We start from the raw sequence: 21,971 nt of genomic DNA on the forward strand, positions 1-21,971 counted from the left end.
TGCAATTCTGTCCAATATTTTTAGAGGCTCTAAATGTTTTTCTTTTTATACAGATTTCACCCTAAACAAGGCACAGTGCCACTTTGAAGTAGGGGGCTACTATCTGGGACATAAGTTGTAGGGATATTATGAAGGGAGATGGGCAGCAAGATGTCTGTTCACATTACACTTTAACTTCTGCATGTCAGTACAGTTGGGAAAGCAGGATCTCAGAAGGGAGTTCCAAAGTCTAGCAGTTCTTGGAAAGAAACTATTGGAGTAGAAGGCTTTCTTACATCTAGGGATCTCTACCGTGTAGGGGTGGGATTTAGCTGCTTGTCAGAGGTATTTACGTCGAGAGGGTACAACTGATACCATTTGATCTGATTTTCCTGAGAAGACCTTCATGCCATACCCTGCAAAAAGCCTTAGATATATCTAGGGCTACTGCCCTATCCTCCCCTGCTTTTTCCAGTGAATGGTATATATGTTCAGAGACAACAGTTAGGATATCTGCTGTGGCACGGGCTTGCCTAAATCTATATTGATGGTCGGTCAGAAGTTTAGCAGCTGTAAGGTGATGGATTAGAGCTTGATTAATTACGGACTGAAAAATTTTTGCGAAAAGCAAGAGGAGGCTAATGGGACGATAATTTAATGGGTCAGTTCTTTCGCCAGAATTCTTAAAAACTGGTACCACAGAAGCAGTTTTCCAGCAGTCAGGAAAGCAAGATTTGTTAAGGCATTTGTTGTAAAGTTTGGAGAGAACTGGAGCAACCTTATCGGAGCATTTTTTAATAGCATAGTCAGAATGAGATCGGGTCCACATGCTTACGAGGTGTCCAAGTTATTCATGATACCATGCATCTGAGAAGGTGTGATTTTCAGATCATCTAGTGTGGCATTTGTCCGCAAAGGAAAGTCAGGGAGGAAGTGGTAGCAGCATCATAGTAATAGTAGTATCATTTTGATCCGTTTGACAAGCGATAGGTGTCAGAATTCTGATTTTTTTCAATAGACTCACCTCTGCTTATGACTGCAATAGCATCTGAGAGATTCCTCATGTCAATGGTCTATTATTTTTAGCACTAGCAGTAATAGCAGCACTTCTTCCTCACTATTACGTGCGGCACCTAAAGTATGCTTTATGCAAAATTTTTGCCCCAGTTTTTTTTGGTTTTTTTTTAGCCTATAAATAACTCGGACAAAAAGAAAACAATAAAATAGTTGGAACATCTCCATAATTAAAATAAAGAATTTCCATACATCCTGCAATTTTTTCACACAATGCACATTTTCATGTTGATTACTTTCCATGATATTCATAAATAATTCAACAAGAGAAATCAAAATAATGTTATTACTGTGGGATAAGTTGTCAAAGAAAAGGAAGTGAAATGTGAGGAAAAACAATTTTGTTTAAATAATGTCATGAAATGAAACATTTTTGAATATTTAGCCAGTTTCTTCTGATAATGACAACAACCTGATGTTGGCTTATATGTATTCATATTTTTAGTTTATTTTTTTAACAGGTGTTTCCGGTTAAAGAGGAGAGAACTGACTCATCTATCCAAAAGAATATCTGACATGGAATTCGCGCTTGAACACATGGCTGATTGTCAATAGCTTTCAGCTGTGTGGGAGGAGGAGGGGGGTAGGAGGAGAAGATGATACAACCTTACATATTTCTTTTTGAAATAATACACACTACACAATGAATATTAGTATTATTTATTTACACTTTCTGCTTTTACTTGCAGTCAAATTGTCATCATAAACTTAGTAAAAATGTAGGTTATCAGTAAGAAGGTGGGCTCCCACTTTTATGCTAGAAAATTATTCATATCAGAGAACATCTATATCTTTAGAAAGCCATCATTTGCCCATGCATGAAGTAAAAAAAAAAAAAAAATCAATCTAATTAGGTCCCACACTATCAGCCAAGCCCAAACCGCTATCCCATTGTAAAAATGTTGCATCCTTGTACCTGTTTTAGAATTACTTTAATGGAATGTGCTCTGATGAACTCATTGCACTTGTGCCTCCCTCGACGTACATACTCCCGACTAACCCAATAAGTAGCAAAGGTCCCTAAGATACCGAAAAGTCTTCTACTCTAATCGTTTCTTCCCTCTGGTGTCGCTACACTTTGGAATTCAATCCTTTATACTGCTCCCATGACTGTACTAACTTGCAAAAGTTTAAATGTGATGTGAACAGACATCTAGCTATTGTTGGTGGAGAAGGTTTCTTGTAATTATTAAAGAAAAAAAAGCTTAGTCTTGGCAGCATTGAATGTTACCATCCATTTTTGATCCTATTCCACTACAAACTGGAGGTCTTCCTCTAGGGTTTCCGTCATTGCCTTGGATAGATGTTCATTCGTTTTCCCCTCGTGCCCGTTATAGAGCATGGTGTTGTCAGCAAATATGCCCATCTCAGAGACTGTTTTATCAGGGAGGTCATTTATGAATATCAGGAATAATAAAAGTTCAAGGATCGACCCCCGAAGGACACCTGCATTTATATCATATTGTTTAGATGTATGATCAATCAAGGACAACCTGGATTCTTCTCTTATTTAAGAAGGATTTAATTATGTTAAGCATTCGCCCAGTTATACTATAACATCATGTCATACCCTATCAAAAGCCTCAGATATATCTAGGACTACTGCCCTGCCTTATCCAGTGCACGGTATACACATTCAGAGATTACAGTTAAGATATCTGCAGTAAAATGGGCTTGCCTAAATCCAATTAAATATTTGCTAGCAATTATAAAAAAGATGCTTTTAAAGATTTTGTGTCTTTATTTTCAGGGAGTAAATGTGGGGTTTATCTTTCTTCTTTCACCACCAATTATTCTATGACTCCTTACAAGATTTATCTAAAATCTATTTGAAATCTATTTCAATTAACATCATAGTACTTGCAACCCACCACCTCCTAATTAATACCTAGTACATTCTTGGGCCCCACCTCAAAAACTGAATAAAACTCATTAGATTGATTGTCCATCAATATATACCGTTTTGCATAAATGCAGTAGACTCAGCCATGGAACTAACACTACAAAGTGTGATCGTTCTTCAATCGATGCTAAGGCAAACTACCAAATGAAGAACGGTAACATTTGGTCACTTAAGTCACACGGACGGAGTTTTCAGTATTCCTCGTCTGCTCAGAATATTTTTAAAATGAAAAAGCCTTTGTTTACATTTCGAATATTTGCCGATTTTACATTTTTTTTTTAAATGAAGACATAAGTCTTGTGATATTGATTTTTTTTAAATAAAATAAAAACAAAACGTGAATGTTTCCTGGTTATTTTCTATTTAGTCAAAATGACTAATTATTTAAAAGATGTATTGAATTTAGTTTTGAGTGAACTTTAAAATGCAAAGAAATTTTTGATTAATATACAAAATAATTTGTTCTATTCATTTATTTTGATTTCTTAATCACAATACTTTGTTTTATTTTTTTTTATTTTTCCTGCATTAGCCACAAACAACTAAAGTCACAGTGCATTGCTGCTCTGTATTTAATAAAAAAAACAAGTGTCGTAATTCCAAATTTTTTTTCTCTGTTAAAAAAGGAATTTAGATGTATGTTCAAATAAGAACGAAAATTTAAACTTACAGAACTAAATTTCCATGAAAATCAATGTTATCTACTTAATTTGTACATTAACCGCAACTAAAAGCAAGGTTGTCTACTTAATTGCCGTAATTATTAACATTACTGCATTATTACATAAAATATGTACTTTCACAATTTCCCGATCCACTGATCCATCATTGAAATCTTACAAGAAAGACTGCAGTTACCTCCCCTGCTATGAAAAAAAATTTGCAAGTTATATTTAAATGATAAATATTATTTAAGTATAACTTGCAAGTTTTTTTTAAAAACTATTTTCATTAATAATTAATTTTTTACTTTAGTAAAATAGCCAAAATTTATAAATGTCGACATTTGGAATTTAGTTGATACCATCAGCTTTAATTAAAATCCAATTTTTCGATTTTCGTTCTTATTCAGAGATAGCCTGGGTGCATTGTTTGTAGGTGTGTGTTGAGCAAAAAAAGTGGTAGTAGGCAGGCAGGCTCGAACCCATGGCGCGAAAGCGGAAAAGAAAATGAAAGAAAATTTGACGTCATACTGCTACTCCACGACGCAACCGGAAGTCTAAAGCGGTCAAATTTATCGTAGTCAATCAAAAACAAAAAATGACTTGCAGAAATGGCATTGCTTTTAAACCTCCCATGAAAACAAATTAGACACAAGGTCATTTTTAATATGGAGGAAAACCAGCTCCCCAAAAAGAGGGCACTCTGGCAGTATTCCAATAAATAGTAATTGTCTCAGTATGAAGGGTTTCCCCTACATTGACCAAGGTACAATTACAGAACAGATACTACCCAGCCCAAAGGCTAGGCGTTTGCATTCGAATAGTTTTTCTTTATTCATACAAAAAAGACAATCACTGGAGACAACAGCATGGTGGGATTTTTTTTTTAACTAGATCAAACAAAAAAAAAAAAAGGGAAAGAAAGGATGTCCATTTGCAAATGCGAGATATTAAGATCTGGGAAGTATGCAAAAACTTCTTACGGAATCTAACCGATACAAAACGCCTTTTGTGAACATACACAAATGCTCGCACCCATTGCGCCCTTTATATAATAGATAAGTTCTAACATTCATGTTTGTTTTTATTTTATTAAAAAAAAAAAAAAAAAAAAAATCGATATCGCAAAACTGAAAATAAAATAAAAATAAATTTACTTCTATTTTGAAAAGTAAAAAAAATAAAGATAAAAATAAGCAAGGTGGGAAAATAAAGATTTAGTTTTCTTCTTTTAAATAAACTGAAAAAAACAAAAGAAATAGGCAAACTTGAAGAATATCCAACTCAAAGTCGGCAGCAAACGGTGTTTGGTCAGATTTAATTCCTGATATTAAACTCCATCCATAATATAACTTCCAAGAGTTTCAGTTTCCCAAGTTTAATTTATTTATTAAATTGCTTGGTGAAAGTACAGAATAGTTAACAAAACTCCCTTTCCCATATTAAGAACGGCTTTCTAAATAACATTATTTCAGCACGATCAGTAAACTGCAAAAGGTAAAGCCTGGAAGAGTAGACCTAGAACTGCAGAAACATATAGACCATACCTCAAAACAGAACACACCCTCTTAACAATGGCCTGGATTCGGGTGGCTTTGGAACCAGAGGTAAAATCCCTGTGTTGGCATTGATAATTTACTTGTTCATAAAGAAATAATCTTTGTTGCTAAAACGCACGAAGTGTCCCCCTCCCCCCGCCACCAATAAAAATTAATTAAAAATATCGAATGAATGAGAAACAAAAGAGACGCCTTAAAAGTTATTAGTCTTAAATTCATAGATGAGATTTGCCAATTACTACAAGTTTTAATGTCAATTTTTGCTTATTCTTCAATTTGGATTAGGAATTACCTTTTTTCTCTCATCTCTCCATAAAATTTTTAAATATGACTTAATATAAGTTACAAGAGCCATATTTTCACATTTGAACTGAAGTCGAACACATATGAGGAAGGCAAATTTCCCAAAATATAATGCAATACACAACTTCCATCTGACCATATTAATGCAAGTAAGAACACAATACAATTTAAAAAGAAATATATTATATAATAAATATTATATGTATATTATATTAAAACATGAATCTGCATAGTCTGTTTCAGTTATATGTCTTAATTTGCTTTAGTTTGTGTCAGCCTTTTATAAATTACCTTTATATACACACTAGACAATGCTTCAAACTACATTAACCTCTTAAATATGATATTACTTTTAAACCAAAATTATCTTTAAGTTCTAATTTAAAATTAATATATGGAGTTGTTGCTTTGAACTAGTATCAATCAAAGAAAACACAGTAAAAGTAAACTATTTTTCATAATTACCGATTTCGTTTATTACACATCAAAGAAAACGATTTTAAATAAAATAATTTTTTTTTTTAATTCAGTTTGGTTTGTTTTTAACGTTTTCTTGGCCTTTCGGCTAAAAGCAAAGTGTAGTATGTTATAATTCTACATGTCATCTGTTATGTTAAAACAAAAACCTTCTAGATCGAGGTAATTTTTATTTTTATCCTAATCTAGCAGGAAATTGAATTTTCCCCATATAAAAATTTTTTATGGTTTCTTAGTCTTACTGAACTCCAGGACAAAAATTCATCTGGTCTGGTGGAATATCCAAACAATTGTTGTTATTATAGGCAACATCACTTAGAGAAGGTGCACACCGATTCCCGTATAGCCATACAGAGTATATCTTATTTGAGCTTCGAATACTATGTTATTAACAGAGTTTTCGAATATTATTTGCATGTCAGGGTTTACTTGTAGGAGGGAGGTACCCGCATTTCAGGTTATCCTGACAAACCCTGTTCAGAAGGATTTTAAACAGTAGTAGGCATTAATTATGCGCGCAAAGCCCAAATTTATCATTGATATTTCGTTTAAATGCATTTTACTTATTCTTTATCTTATAAAAGGATTTATAAAAGGGGTTTAGTCCAGTTTTTGAACCGGACAAAAACAGCGCGTTTCTTAAAATTTGGTGAAAAATGCTAAAATCGATAACTATTTAGTTTTATGAACTTTTCTATTTAAAATGCCAATTTAAGGACATTTCAAGACTTTAAAAAAATTATTGCTGGACGCAACAATGGGGTATTTGAGGTTCGGATTTTTTTTTTTTTCCCCCCCTTTTTATATATAACTCGTATTATTTGGATTGCTATTCTCATCTTAGTTGCGGCCGATGTAACCTACGATCTTCGTGTGCAAATTAGAAAGGAGGAATTTTGGGACGGAGTCACTGAACTGTAATTTAATCCAATATTTATTTTGGTAAAATTCTAGATTAACACAATCGTTTAATAAATAAATAAATAAATAAATAAGCCCCCTACCAACACACACACAAAAAAAAAAAATTTTAAATAAAAGAGCAACCGCAAGTATTTATCTTCCATGGCAAAAAATCATTTTCTGTGTCTTAAACGCTAAAATGACCAGAGATAGGAACATTGTATGTTGAATTTATAGGTAATCGTGAAGAAAGAGAGAGCCTGTTTCCTCTGTTTGACTATAGGTGGCGTTACTGTCTCTCCACCCAGTTACAGAAGCACAAAATGTATATAATGGCACCCTTGAAATAAAAATGTTTTTGTTATATTTTAATTTTAAACATGTTTTTTGTTTTTTTTGCAAACATAGTGAAGTTTTATTTTTCCAAACATTTACGTTTTTTGTTTTTACGGTTTTTGGGGGGTTTTTTTGCAAGCATAAGCTAAATGTTTTTGCTATATTTTTCTTTTAAACATATTTATGGGTACAACCGTTTTTCCGCGAGTATTTTTTACGCTCTTATAAAAAAAAAAAAATTAACGTTTTTCTTTTATCTTTTTTTTTTTATAGACACCCCCCTTTTTTCTTAATTTTTCTGCTCTTATTTTACCTTTTCCGCGAGTATTTATATGTATATTTGAAAAAGGATATTTTAAAACCTGAATCTTACTTGAAACTACTATTTAAAAATAGCACGGTACAATAAGTGCTTGCAAAAAAAAAAAAAAGACGTAAATGTTTGAAAATAAATAAGCAACAAAACGTAAATGTTTGGAAAAATAAAACTTAAATATGTTTGCAAAAAAACAAAAAAAAAAAAACGTGTTTAAAATTAAAATATAACAAAAACATTTATTTTTATTTCAAGGGTGCCATTATATACATTTTGTGCTTCCGTAACTGGGTGGAGAGACAGTAACGCCACCTATAGTCAAACGGAGGAAACAGGCTCTCTTTCTTCACGATTACCAATTTATATGCGAAACTGATCCCCCACTCTAAATTCTAAACTAATTTTTGGGGGTTTTCTTTTACAATTATTTATGGTGTACACACACGTAATCACATTTAAAAAAATAAAATAAAATAGAAACCCCCCCCCTCCAGAGAATGGGTGACTTAGTAAAGAGAGTAAATTAAAAATTTCAGCCTTGAACTGCCATTGAAACAACAATATTCTTATCAAATTAGTTATAGCTTTATAGTAACCATCTAAAAGCTGAAATCTTCAATTTAACCGAAAAAAAACTTTAAAGGGCTCATTTTCAAATAAAAAGTGGCGTTTATTTTTTATTTATTATTTTTTTTCATTATACGATTCAACATTTAACAAAATATGAATATTTAAACGTTTATAAAAATCTTAGCTATTAATAAAATGAATTGAACCACGAACTATGTGTATTAGCTTAATAATAATAATAATAATAATAATAATAATAATAATAAACTTGTGCAGTTTACGGACCGTCCTATTTTTAGACAGGATTTTCAAGTTAAATTTTTACAGTATCTTGTGTTTATTAAATTGATAGGGAAAAGTACAAAAGTTAAAAAGTCTTCCCTCTCTATGTTAAGAATGGCTTTCTAAACAACGTTATTATTTCAGCAAGATCAACAGCGCAAGTACTACTAATAAATAATTATACTTTTTTTGTAAAAAAAAAAAAATATCCACTATTTAATATTTTCTTTAGTTTTCATTTCTTGTGTGTGTGTGTGTGTGTGTGTGTGTGTGTGTGTGTGTGTGTGTTGAAAAAAATGAGTTGCTATTATTATTTGTAATATATTATAATGTCATTATTATGTTAATGTTAACAGATTGCTAGTTTAGGTTTGGTAACAAAGAAAGCACATTACATGGGTTGGTTTTACAAACGTTTTTATATTCAAACTTATGATTTATTATTATTAAATCTATTTCTGAATGCATTAAAGTTAATAGTAAGAAAGCAGAAACGCAACAATCACATATGCTTTTTAAAAAGATAGGCATGACAATAAAACTTTATGACTTTAAAACTCGAGTGGGCGAGTAAAGTCTTAAATATCAATCATTTGAATTGAATGAAAAATAAAAATAAAATAAATGAACAAAAAAAGACAATGCTGTTAAAAATCAACTTTAAAAAATATGTACAATATGATCGATTAAGATCTAAAAAAAAAATTAAAATTTTTAAAATTAAGGTACAGACTACGCAGTAATAAAATTTAGGAAATTGATATCGAATAAGAATCGTATTTAATTATTTTTATTTATCTTCCTATCTTCAACTTAACTTCAAAATAATGTATACTTTGTTTATTATTATTATTATTATTATTATTATTAAATAAGTTCAAATATATTAAACTAAAAATCGATACCTTTTCAAAAGTGCTCAATACATATGTAGAGCTTGTATAAGCAAAATAAATGTCAAAAAGTGGTTTATGTATTTTTTTAAGTAGTTTTTTTTTTCGGGTTAAATTCAAGTTTCACGATATCTTTTTTTTTTTAATTGTTAGGTGGAAGCACAGAATAGTTATAAAACACCCTCCCCATGTTAAGAATGGCTTTCGAAATAACATTATTTCAGCACGATACCAAAAATACATAAGTACCGAAAGATATATATATATATATATATATATATATATATATATATATATATATATATTAGAGAGAGAGAGCCTGAAGAATCCTCATGAGAATGAAACGCGGAACATTATTTTCTGTGCAGCTTAATTGCTATATATTTGTTCAAAATTTACTAGTTACAAATATTAACACATCAACATATAGATATCAAATAATGCTAAATATTCCATCCAATAGTTCCCAAAACTGTTATCTTAACTAATTCCTTTGTGGCATTATTGGTATCGATTAATTACAAATTAAGCATCAAAATATTTAATTTAAAAAAAAGTATTTTAAAAGAATAAAAACGTTTTGTTTTTAAATCTAAAATACATCTTAGCGCGTTTTTTTATTATTTATTTTATTCAACTTTCATTTAGCCATTTTGTGACAGGAGATTATATATATATATATATATATATATATATATATATATATATATATATATATATATATATAAAGGAGTAAAGGACTGGTATTGAATCTTTTACGAATAGCACCAACCAGAAACGAAACGTTCCAGTTCACACAAGACGAAGAAAGAAAAAAAAAGGGGGGGGGGTCTCAGAAGTCTTCGTTTGGTCAAAATTGGATTTTGTACGTTTTTAGCGTCCCAGTTTCCATTTTCAAAATTTTGTCACTTTTGTAGTTTTTTAAATTACGCTGAAATTTAAGATGCAAAGTAAAATATTGAATCCAGAAATATTTAATACCGACATTTTTTTTATCTAAGAACTTAATATTTGGATTATTTACCGCACCTGCTCTTGTTAAAAATGAGTTTCTAAATAACGTAATTTCAGCACGATCCGTATTCTGCATGAGTACTGTATTTTGTTTTGCTAACTTTAATATTAGGAGGAAAAACCTCAGTGATGGAGAGAGAAAAGGACTCGTACAGACTCATACTGAAAGGGCGATAGATCCAAAATTTAAAACTTCGTAAAAATGTTGAAAAAAAAAAAAAAAAAAAAAAAAAAAACAATCTCTCAAAAAGAAAAATAAGTTAATTAAATCCTTGTGTGTATATGTATGTATATATATATATGTGTGTGTGTGTGTGTGTGTGTGTGTGTGTATATTTAATTTGTTGCATTTTAAATTACAATCATTTTTAAAACTACAAATCGAATAATCGTATAGAATAACGTCTCTAGGGAATTTGGGACGCTGAAAACGTACACAATCCAAAATCTGTGTGGAGAGGGGGTATACAAAAAAAAACAACAACAAAAACGTAATTGACAAAGAGTTGAAATAAAAATGATCCAGATCTTTTAGCATTAAATTAAACAAAATCTACAAGTTTCCTATTATAAGTAGATTTTATTTTTCCAGACTCAGCAACAATAAGACGGCAGAACAATTTCCTTGTCAAAAGTTGACAGTGTCAGAACGTGTGATAGAACTGTCATTGTTTTTATTAGTAGTTTTGCAGAGTTATCGAAAGTAAATATTTCAAACCTTCCTTTATTCAAATTAAATATTTAATCCATGGTGCACTGGTGCAGTTGTAACAAGAACACCAGTTATATATATATATATATATATATATATACTATTGATAATAAACGATAGTTGTTACTTTGGTTCTGTGGCTCTGCTGTTATACATTACAAAAATGACAATAGAAGGGAGGGAGCGAATAAGCGAAGTATCATCAGAAAACGATACTAAGAAAAAAAAAAACTAAGACTAATTTTAACTCTATCTATTAAAATGTAACAATATTCTGAACACGAATACACAATTTCAAAAAATAAATAAATCTGAGCAAAAATATAAGCATTATTAACTCACGCTGTAGCACTCTAAAGGATCGCCGGCCGTATGACCTGCCATGTTGTTTTGGGTAGACTTAAAAAAAAAAAAAAAAAAAGACGAGCTGATTCTATACGGGGTAACTTTACGTAATAATTTTATTTTTTAAGTCATTAATAGTTTTTAAATAAATATTTCACGATAAAATCTGTTTAAATAATTACTTTTTTATTAGAAAAAAAAAATGATAGTCTCTTTTTTAAAAAAATATTAAATCACATTCGTTCGAGAACGAACATGGCGGTATCTTTGAACTAATAATGGTCGCATGTGTTTCTTGAGCGCCTTTTAAGTGCTAAAAACCTTTTGTTTTCTTTACTTACAATGCTTCCTGGGGCAGAAGACCCGATAGGAAACTGGTTTTACAATGAGGTATTGTATTGAGCATTTTGTAATGACTGATCTAATTAAAAGTTATTATTTCGCCGGTTCAAAAAAGTAAAACCGTGCATCACAGAGCGATTTGTTTAGCTTATTTTTCTTTCTTCATTTTTATTCTAGCAAATATTTTCTGAAAACCTTTATTAATTTTAGTTTTATTAATCTATCAGATTATTTAGGACACAGTGTAAATTCTTTAATTAAACCTGATGATAGGCTTTATTTTTAAGTGCAAAAACTCTTACGAAGTAACGGCTCATATTTTCTTAAATTTTTGAAGTTATTCAATTTTCATTTTAGCTGATTTCATAACCTAAACATGTTTTTGTTTACTGTCAAATGGACAGTGTCCATGTCTAAATATTGTCATAAGAATTCAATGAAAATTTATAAATTTGGGTTTTGTTTTACTACACACAAAGATTCGAAAAAGTTGTCTAAAATAAATAAATAAATGGGTAATTTAGCAGATTAACCAACAAGACTACGAATATATATATATATATATATATATATATATATATATATATATATAAAATACACATATATATATACACACAAAAGAAATAAATGGTACCGTAGCCAATAAAAGTTAATTTTATACCTACCTGGCTCATTTGTTTGTGTTTTCAATTAGGTTTTATTGCTCTTTATTTAATTTCAAAAATTCAGTTTTTTCGATTTGAAAAAAAAAATATCTGCATCTTTTTTGGAATTCAAGGTTTACAGGTGTTTTGAATTTGTTTTTTTTTGGGGGGGGGGAGTATTTTTTTTTTTTTTTTTTTTTTTTTGTGCTAGTGCAAAAGAGTGATCCGCGCTATTTTTTAACTCGTATTTCCAAGTTTAATTATAGTTTTATTATATGCTTTTTTTTTTTATTCAATTGTAAAGTTGAAGTATAGAATAAGTACAAAACACCCTCCCTTCCCCATGTTAAGAATGGCTTTTTGGTACTGGTCGCGGTAAGAGTTCCCTGCCGAACACCCTCCAAAAACAACGATGTCTCCCGTTTCTCGCGCAGCCGCAAAGGACATGTTTTAGTTGCCATAGTAACAACACTTTTTATCGACATTATTTTATTGTTTAAAGACAGTACTACACATTTATTAATAATATCTCACTTTTAATCACTTTTATCGACTTTTTAAAACTTTTTTTACTCTTTTTAAATGACAACGTTAATGTTTATGAATATTGAAATAAAACATTACTACACATTTATTAATAATATCTTTTTTTTTTTTACTGTTTTACTGTTTGTGTCACTTTTATCGACTTTTTCTTTTATGAAACTTATCGGCGGTTCTTGAAATTTACTTACCACAAAACTTGTCGGCGGTTCTTGAAATTTACTTACCACAAAATGATGATTTTTGACAACTTTTTCGAATCTATGTGTACAGTAATACAAACCCTAAATGTATTATTCTATCACCATTTTGTGGTACTAGTGCACTTATTGATCCGTGCTGAAATAACGTTATTATTTAAAAAGCCATTCTTAACACGGGGAGGGTGTTTTGTACCTATTCTCTACTTTAACCTTACAATTGAATAAAAAAACATTAAACTTTAAGCTTAGAAATACGATTTAAAATATAGCGCGGATCATAAGTGCACTAGCACCCATTTTCTTATTAATAAATGTTTAGTAATTATTTTTCTTTTAATATTCATAAACAGTACAAACGTCGTCATTTAAAAAGAAAATGCTATTTAAAAAAGAAAATAACATTGATTAAACGTAAGTAAATTTATTATTCTATCATCATTTTGTGGTAAGTAAATTTCAAGAACCACCGACAAGTTTTGTGGTAAGTAAATTTCAAGAACCGCCGATAAGTTTCATAAAAGAAAAAGTCGATAAAAGTGACACAAACAGTAAAACAGTACAAAAAAAAAAAGATATTATTAATAAGTGTAGTAATGTTTTATTTCAATATTCATAAACATAATGTTTTATTTCAATATTCATAAACATTAACGTTGTCATTTAAAAAGAGTAAAAAAAAAGTTTTAAAAAGTCGATAAAAGTGATTAAAAGTGAGATATTATTAATAAATGTGTAGTAGTACTGTCTTTAAACAGTAAAACAATGTCGATAAAAAGTGTTGTTACTATGGCAACTAAAACATGTCCTTTGCGGCTGCGCGAGAAACGGGAGACATCGTTGTTTTTGGAGGGTGTTCGGCAGGGAACTCTTACCGCGACCAGTACCGGCTTTTTAAATAATGAAGTTATTATTTACGTTCGGATCACTCTCTGCACTAGTACCTTTTTTTTTTTTTTTTTTTTTTTTTTAACGAGAGTACCCAACGTAGTGTAAATACCCCAAACCTCTCATGTTTAAAATGGCTTTCAGAATATAATTCCGAAAGCCGTTCTGGACATGGGAGGTTGGGGGTATTTATTCTGCGAATAAATACCCCCAACTTCCCCATGTTAGGAACGGCTTTCAAAATAACTCCCCCCCCCCATCTTCAAAGCCGTTCTTAACATAGAGAGGTTGTTGTCGCTCTGCGCTGAGTTCTCTCATAAAAAATACCCCCTAAAAATCAAAACAAGACTTGCTTTTCAAAAAAGAAGATTCCACCATTTCTTTTTAGCGAAATACGCGCATCATCGGCTCCAATGTTAAACGTTGTTCGACTGAGGGAGAATTCATTATTTTTACAAGGAAAGAATTTTTGCGTGTGCGACCTAGTTTTTGTTTTTTATTTATGTTGGCTTGAAATTTGCGCATGATTTTTGTTATTATTTTATCTGTTTTTGAGTGGATATTTTTTTTTTTTTTTTTTGCCGGAGTTTGTGTTTGTTTTACTGTACACATAGATTCAAAAAAGTTGTCACAAAACAAATATAGAACAAATAAATGTTATCAAAGGCAAGATAAGTTACTTTTCTACCTAATTGGATATATTTTTAGTGTTTATATTTAATGTAACATGTTTATTCAGTTCGAAAAACATAGTGTTTATCGATGTATGTAGTGGAAAATTTAAAATGGCGGCCGACTCTCTCTCTCTCTCTCTCTGAGACGGTAAGTTTGGGAAAATGAGTTATAAATAAAAATAATAAAAAAAAAAGACAGTCAAAATACTGTTAAAAACCCGCCGAATATGTCAGCCTATGTCACGGTAACATATATTGAGCGAGTTTCTAACAGTATTTTGTCTGTTTTTTTTTTTGTTTTTTTTTTATTTATAACTCATTTTCTCAAACTTACCGCCTCAAAGAGAGAGAGTCGGCGCCATTTTAAATTTTCCAATACTGTATGTTTTTCGAGTAAAATAAACATGTTAGATTAAATATAAACACTAAAAACATATTTCCTCCTGTATCAGAAAACACACTGTGATATACATATATCTGTACGTGATGTTGCCAAGTTAATCAAAAACCTTGATTCCAGTAAAGCTACTGGCCCTGACGGTATTCTAATTATAGTACTCAAAAAACTTCAACCAGAACTAGCGCCCATACTTACAAAACTGTTTAAATGTTGTCTTAAGGAGACTAGCTGCCATCACCCTGGAAAATCTCATCAGTATGCCCTGTATTTAAGAATTCAGGTGATCGCTCATCCTCCTCTCAGTACAGGCCAATAAGTCTCCTGTGCGTCATTAGTAAGTTGCTGAAATCTGTTAATACAGAAATAATCAACCATCTCAGCAAAAATAACCTTAGTGACACTCAATATGGTTTCCGTTCTGCTAAGATCTACAGCAGATGTGCTTACAGTTATATCTCATAGGATTAGCAAATCTCTCGACGGAGGCAACCTTTCTAGGGCAATTGCTCTTGACATATCTAAGGCCTTTGATAGGGTATGGCATAAAGCTTTACTTCACAAGATCTCTAGCTATGGTATAGCTGGAAATGTCTCCTCAATTATTAAATCATTTCTCTCTGATAGGTTCATAAGAGTAGTAGTTGAGGGGCAAAAATCGGAAGCTCACAGTATTAATGCTGGAATTCCTCAGGGGTCCATCCTGGGCCCAACTCTTTTCCTGATCTACATTAATGATCTTCCAAATCACATCCTTACATCATTTGTAGACATTTCTGCTGATTACACTACCATTTATGGTAGCACATCTAAGACAGTAAACGACCAAGTTCTCTCCGATTCTCTCTCCTCTGATCTTGAGCATGTAGTACAATGGGGAAAGGAGTGGCTGGTTACTTTTAATGCATCTAAAACCAAGCTTCTCTCTTTACATCATCAACATTCTGATCCACATCTGGCATCAATTGAAATGAATGGCTCTCGTCTTGAGGAGGCCTCAAGTTTTGACAAGCTTCTGGGCTTGACCATTACTCCTGATCTTAAATGGAACACGTACATCAAATCTGTTGCCAAGACTGCTGGAAAAATGGTGTGATCTTTCTATCGATCCAGTAGATATCTCACTGCTGATGCAATTCTCTATCTATATAAGAGCCAGGTACATCCAAGGATGGAATACTATTGCCACATCTGGGCAGGATCTGCTAGAAAGCACTTGTCCTGCCTTGATAGTTTAAAATAGACTTCATAGCCTTGTAGGAGATGTCCTTTTCTCTTCCCTGCAACCTCTATCTCATAGAAGAGATGTTGCGAGTTTGTCTCTGGTGTATCGTTATTTTCATGGAAAGTGTTTGACTGAGCTTCAGTCTATGGTCCCCCATCGCCAAACTTTCACAAGAAACACTCGTCTAGCTGAAAACACTATCAATAATTTCCCCCCACTCTTTATCTGTGCCTAAACCTAAACGTAGATTCCATGAACAAAGCTTCTTTCTTAGAACTGCACGCCTGTGGAATTGTCTTCCGTTTTCCTGCTTTCCGGCTTACTACAATATGGTTGTCTTCAAGTCTAACGTAAACAAGTTCTTGATTAGCCGTTCCATATAAGTTAACAAATTTACCGAATTTCCATTACTAATGATTACTATATTGTCAAATTTCTACTGTACACTCTTTAATCCTTATCCTCGAGTGGCCTCTTGGCCTTGATAATGTGGTTATGCCTGTGTAAAAAAAAACAACATATCCAGTTAGGTAGAAAAGTAACTTATCTTGCCTTTTGATAACATTTATTTGTTCTATATTTGTTTTGTGACAACTTTTTTGAATCTGTGTCCAGTAAAAAAAAAAAACAATTAAAGTTTTACGATACCTGCGTTATTTTTTATTTAAAAATAAAAAATTCAAGTTCGCTTGAACTTTACGGATTCTTTTCTTATTGTTTTTGTATACTTTTGTTATGTTTTTATTTTTTATTCATTTATTTTTTTTTTTTTTTTTGCCGGATTTAAACAAAATGAAAACAAAACAAAAAACAATTTGGTGCTTATGCACTTATTTTACTGTTACTTTTTTAAGGGTTTAAGTGCCTCCCCCATGTTTGAAGAGTTTCTAATTGTTTTTTTAAAGAAAAATTGGTGAAAGCCAAAATTAACACTTGTGGCGATAAACAAAAATAAACAAAAAGCTTTAGCGTGTACGTATCTCTCATGCAATGTCGTAAATCGAAACACAGTGAAATGTTATTTGGTGCTAATGCACTTATTGATCCGTGCTATTTTAAAATAGTACTTTCAAGTTTAGTTTTTATTAAATTGTTAGGTGAAAGTACAGAATAGGTACACAACACCCTCCTGTCCTCATGTTAAGAATGACTTTCTAAATGTCATTATTTCAGCATGACCCAAGTGCATGAATACCTTTTTATTTTATTCCAGAAAATAAAAACTACTCAACGAGAACACGACTGTTTTTATTTGAATAATTATTTTTTATTCAAAAATTTTCAATTGTTCAAAACCTGTTTTTTCCCAAAGCTTATTGAATTTTCTTTAATTACCATATTTTTCATGAACATACTCTAAAAATGTTTCAAAATTATCTAATATTTTTTCACTTTTCATGTTTATAAGCCTCTCTCTATACAGATAAAATCATAACAAAAATCATGAGCAAATTTCAAGCCAAAATAAATAATAAAAAAAACTAGGTTACACACGCAAAAATTCTTTCCTTGTAAAAATAATGAATTCTCCCTCAGTCGAATAACGTTCAACATTGGAACCGATGCGTATTTCGCTAGTGGGGCCCGGCAGCACTCGTGTACGTCGGCTTTTTTTTATTCGCTCAGAAAAACTGAATTTTTGAGATTAAATAAAGAGCAATAAAAACTACTTGAAAACTCGAACAAATCAGCCAGGTTGGTATTAAATTAAGTTTTATTGCCTACGGTGCCATTTATTTCTTGTATATTTATTTTTTCGGATAGTCGTTTGTTGGTTAATCTGCTAAATAAATACCCAATAAATTTTATCAAAGGCAAGATAAGTTACTTTTCTACCTAACTGGATAGGTTTTTTAGTGTTTTTATTTAATGTAAAATGTTTAATCGGTTCGTAAAACATGCAGTATTTATCGGTATATTTGAAAAAGACAAATGGCGGCTCACTCGCTGTTCAATACATTAAGTATGTGAAAGTTATTTGTTTTAGTGGTATGTATACATAAGGTGAATTTTAAGAATAGTTAGAAAAAGGGATAATTGTAGCCTGGTAGATCAACACAAAACCTACCTTAAAAACTGATTTTGTATGGGTTTTTGGTGTGCTAAAAATGAATATAGCATTTAAAATTGGAGCAGGCAACTAGTTTTCACGATACTGAAAAAATACTTTTCCACCCATTTCATGTAGTAATATACCGTGGCGGCCATATTTGTAAAATTTTACTTGGTTTCCACCTTAACATTTTCCTTTAAAATGACGATTTTTCGGATATGCTGAAAACGAATATCGCATTTATATTTTCCGCAAATAAGTAGTTTTCTGGATAACAAGCAATGTAATTTATGTAATTAGTGGTCATTGTTGTATGCGCAAGCGTGCGCATAAGGGAAAATATGTACGCTTGCATATACGACAAATTTGATAGATGCACCTAAATAAAGTTGGAAGTTGCAACAACCTAAACATTATAAGAATAACATCCAAGAACAGTAGTTTGAATAATCACAATAAAATACAAAATATGACATTTTAAGAAGCATTTTTTTCATTTTGAATATTTAGGGGTTCAGTTATAGACAGATTCTGATTCTCACATATAAAAATTCTCCTATTTGTTTCTCTCTCTTTTTTTTATTGCAGGTGTTCAGATGGCGGTGTGGTGCTAGTATATGGTGGACCGCAGTATTCAGCATTATCATTAGCATTTTATACATTCTTCTCTCCTATCTCTTGACATTGTCAGGTAATATTTTTATCTATTACATGGTCTCGGAAATTATGTAGTTTGTTTAACAATTCCACATGCATCATAAAAATGTTATTTGTATGCAATCTAACAAATTACAGAACAAACTACCACCACAGTCAAATGAATAAATGCTTGGGCATTTTGGCAGTTAAGATAACAAAATGAAAAAATTGTAATTAAAAAAAAATAAATGTTACCAAAGGCAAGATAAGTTATTCTACCTACCTGTATAAGTTGTTTGTTATAATAGCAATACACATGAAAAAATTGAAATGGCTTGAAATATTTTAATAATGGCATATATAGAAAAGGCTTGATGAGCTAAGAAAAAATCATTTTACATTTTGAAAATCTGATTAAAATTAAGGAAGTTATGACTATTTTTGTGCCTTACACATTTGGATATTTTTCCCTCTTTAAGACATGTTTTGTTACATTTCTTTTGCACTACCTTTTCAGTAAACATGCATCTTTGTTAAAACACAAGATTAAGCTATGACATTTATCACATAAGCATATTTTTGTGCAAGAAATCAGAATATGCTACTGAAATGGTTTCCAAATAATCTGCAGTAAATATGCTGCAATTTTTTTAAAATGCCATGTATCCATTAAAAGAAAAAAAGTTAGAACTCAGTTGAATTGTAATCCATTTTATGTACAAAAAACAGATCTAAATCTACGACTGCTTAAAAATCAATATATTGCAATATTTCTTTGGTATTATTGTGGATTAATACCTTCCATTAACCCTCCCCTCCCCATCTAACCACCTCTCCAAAATTCACTTAAAATATATAATGTACATTATTGTTTATTAATTCATTTGAAGGCATATTCATTTCTGAATAAAACAGTTGCATTTTGAGGACTTACAATGCTTTGGTTTTTTGAAATATGATGACTTTAGCAGAACCCCCTTGTAATCTGTGATTATCCAAAGCGTTTTATCATCCGTGTGTATTGCTAATTTTAATTTATTTTAAAATGTTTATTTACTTTGAAACAAAACTATTGTTGAGGTTTAAATTACAAGAAAAAAATTGACTGGCATTAGACTGTCTTCTGGGAAGTCTCAATAATTGCTCAAAAATCGAAAATGAAACAATATACTGGTAGAGCATTACATTTTCATATGATTGGTGATATTTATTGAATATGTTTCTACCAGTATTTTGTCTACTACAAATGTAAATAAATGCTTTAAAATAAGTGAAAACACATGCAACTTATCCAGGTAGGTAGAAGAGTAACTTATTTTGCCTTTGGTAATACTTATTTGTTGTGGATTTGTTTATTGATCACGTTTTCATTTTGTTGTTTTAACTACAAAATGGCCAAATGCTACTTTCTACAATCCAATCTTTTTGTTATAAACATTAATCAATACCTGACTTGTTCACCAAGTTTCAATTATGAATGTCCAGCAGTCTTTATTTTATCGCTGTTGAATGATGTGCAACAAATATGCACCTTAATTGATAAACCATTGAATTCTGTGAAGTCATTGAAGGTCATCTGGATATAGTAAGCAAAATTGTCTATAACTGATACCGATCTCTCTTGCTCGTCTTGTTAAAATCACTGTTCATCCAACCCAACACCTCTTCATCTAGATTTGTTTCCCTTAGGCGGCTCCAAACTTAATGACCACTAGTATTGATCATGACTTCTCATCCTTGAGTTTCTAAGAACCAATGACCTCAATGTTTTAATATTGCAACCCATGGAATGCAGTGGCCTTTGCAGACAAATTTTTTGTGGGAATGCAACTCCTCATACTTCAAATGATGTGTAAGAACGATTGTAGTGATACTTTGGTGATTGTCTTATCAGTAGGTGTGATCCTGATTGAGTTTCGCTGGAGTATATTATTGAACGACAGTAAAACCAAAACAATTGGACTTTCATAAGTCTTGATGAACAAGTTTTACCCAATAGGATTGTACAGCAGAAAGCATTGTGGATTTTAACATGATTGGCAATTTTTTAAAGTGGTAGGTAGCTTTAATATACCAAAGGAGTCCAAGTTTCTGTAATTAACCTCTCTCTCTCTCTCTTTGGAAAGCAGGCAAGCAGAACAAAGTTCCAGAAGTGGGCAGTTCTAGGAAAGAAGCTTTGGTCATGGAATTTGCGTTTAGATTTAGGCACAGATAGAGAGTGGGGGAAATTGTTGATTTCACTTTCTTTTTTTTCTTTTTTTTTTGTGAAAGTTTGGCAGGGAGGGGAGACATAGATTGACGCTCGGATGAGCATTTGCCATAATGATAGAGCTGAGACAGGCTTGTAACATCTCTTCTGTGGGAAAGAGGTTGCAGAGAGGAGAAAAAGGGCATCACTACCAACTTTCAAAGCCAATTTTGAACTGTTAAAGCAGAATAGGTTGTTCTGAGCAGCTCCTGCCTATTTGTGGCAACCGAATTCCATTTGAGGATGTATCTGGCTCTTATACAGGTAGGTGATTGCATCAAGAGTGAGATAATTTCTGGAGCGATAAAATGATACAATTATTTTCCAACAACTTTAGCAACAGATTTCTTATTTTCTACAATAATAATATTCTGTTTAATGTCCATTTTTATATGCTTGCATGTATTAGATAGCATTAAAAAAATTTCCCAAATAAACTATCTCTGGACAGGTCTTTATTTATTCTCCTTTCTCTGAAGTTCATTTTTATCACTTTCTCCTATGTTTTAGTTGGCCTTCCTCTGTGAACTGAACCTGCTATCTCAACTGTTCTATACCTACTAACCCAAGAAGTCTCATCTATTCAACATTTCTATATCATCAACTTTTGTTTTTGCATGCATCTCTATAAAGTCCACATTTAATCTTTTTCTGAAGGCATCAAAACTAAGCTTGCCTTTTAAAGAATTGAATTACATTTCTCTTCATGAAACACTTGTTCTAAACCTTCACTAAGTGATTAATGATTTTTCTTTGAATAATAAAACTTAATTGATAAACCATTGTTTAT

The 21,971-nt window shown here is 31.4% G+C and overlaps 2 protein-coding genes across 4 annotated transcripts in view; one reads left to right on the forward strand and one right to left on the reverse strand.

Annotated features, from left to right (window-relative positions):
* Positions 1 to 12,472, reverse strand: part of LOC145279829 (tax1-binding protein 3 homolog) — an 83,267-nt gene extending 70,795 nt beyond the window's left edge. The window contains exon 1 of one of the 2 annotated variants that reach the window (XM_080131237.1): positions 12,336 to 12,472. In XM_080131237.1, coding sequence (XP_079987363.1) covers positions 12,336 to 12,344 — 9 coding nt within the window. In that variant the 5' untranslated portion in view covers positions 12,345 to 12,472. Of the gene's footprint in view, positions 1 to 11,325; positions 11,400 to 12,335 lie in introns of those variants that run through there. The other variant, XM_080131236.1, reaches the window with a different exon arrangement.
* Positions 11,351 to 21,971, forward strand: part of LOC145279828 (nucleoporin NDC1-like) — a 62,357-nt gene continuing 51,736 nt past the window's right edge. Inside the window, exons 1-2 of one of the 2 annotated variants that reach the window (XM_080131234.1) lie at positions 11,351 to 11,425; positions 18,883 to 18,985. In XM_080131234.1, the coding sequence (XP_079987360.1) occupies positions 11,366 to 11,425; positions 18,883 to 18,985 (163 nt within the window). In that variant the 5' untranslated portion in view covers positions 11,351 to 11,365. Of the gene's footprint in view, positions 11,426 to 11,569; positions 11,719 to 18,882; positions 18,986 to 21,971 lie in introns of those variants that run through there. The other variant, XM_080131235.1, reaches the window with a different exon arrangement.

The sequence above is a fragment of the Euprymna scolopes genome, chromosome 7 (genome assembly GCF_053919585.1).
Source record: "Euprymna scolopes isolate OS-2025 chromosome 7, ASM5391958v1, whole genome shotgun sequence".
NCBI classification, from domain to species: Eukaryota; Metazoa; Mollusca; class Cephalopoda; order Sepiida; family Sepiolidae; genus Euprymna; species Euprymna scolopes.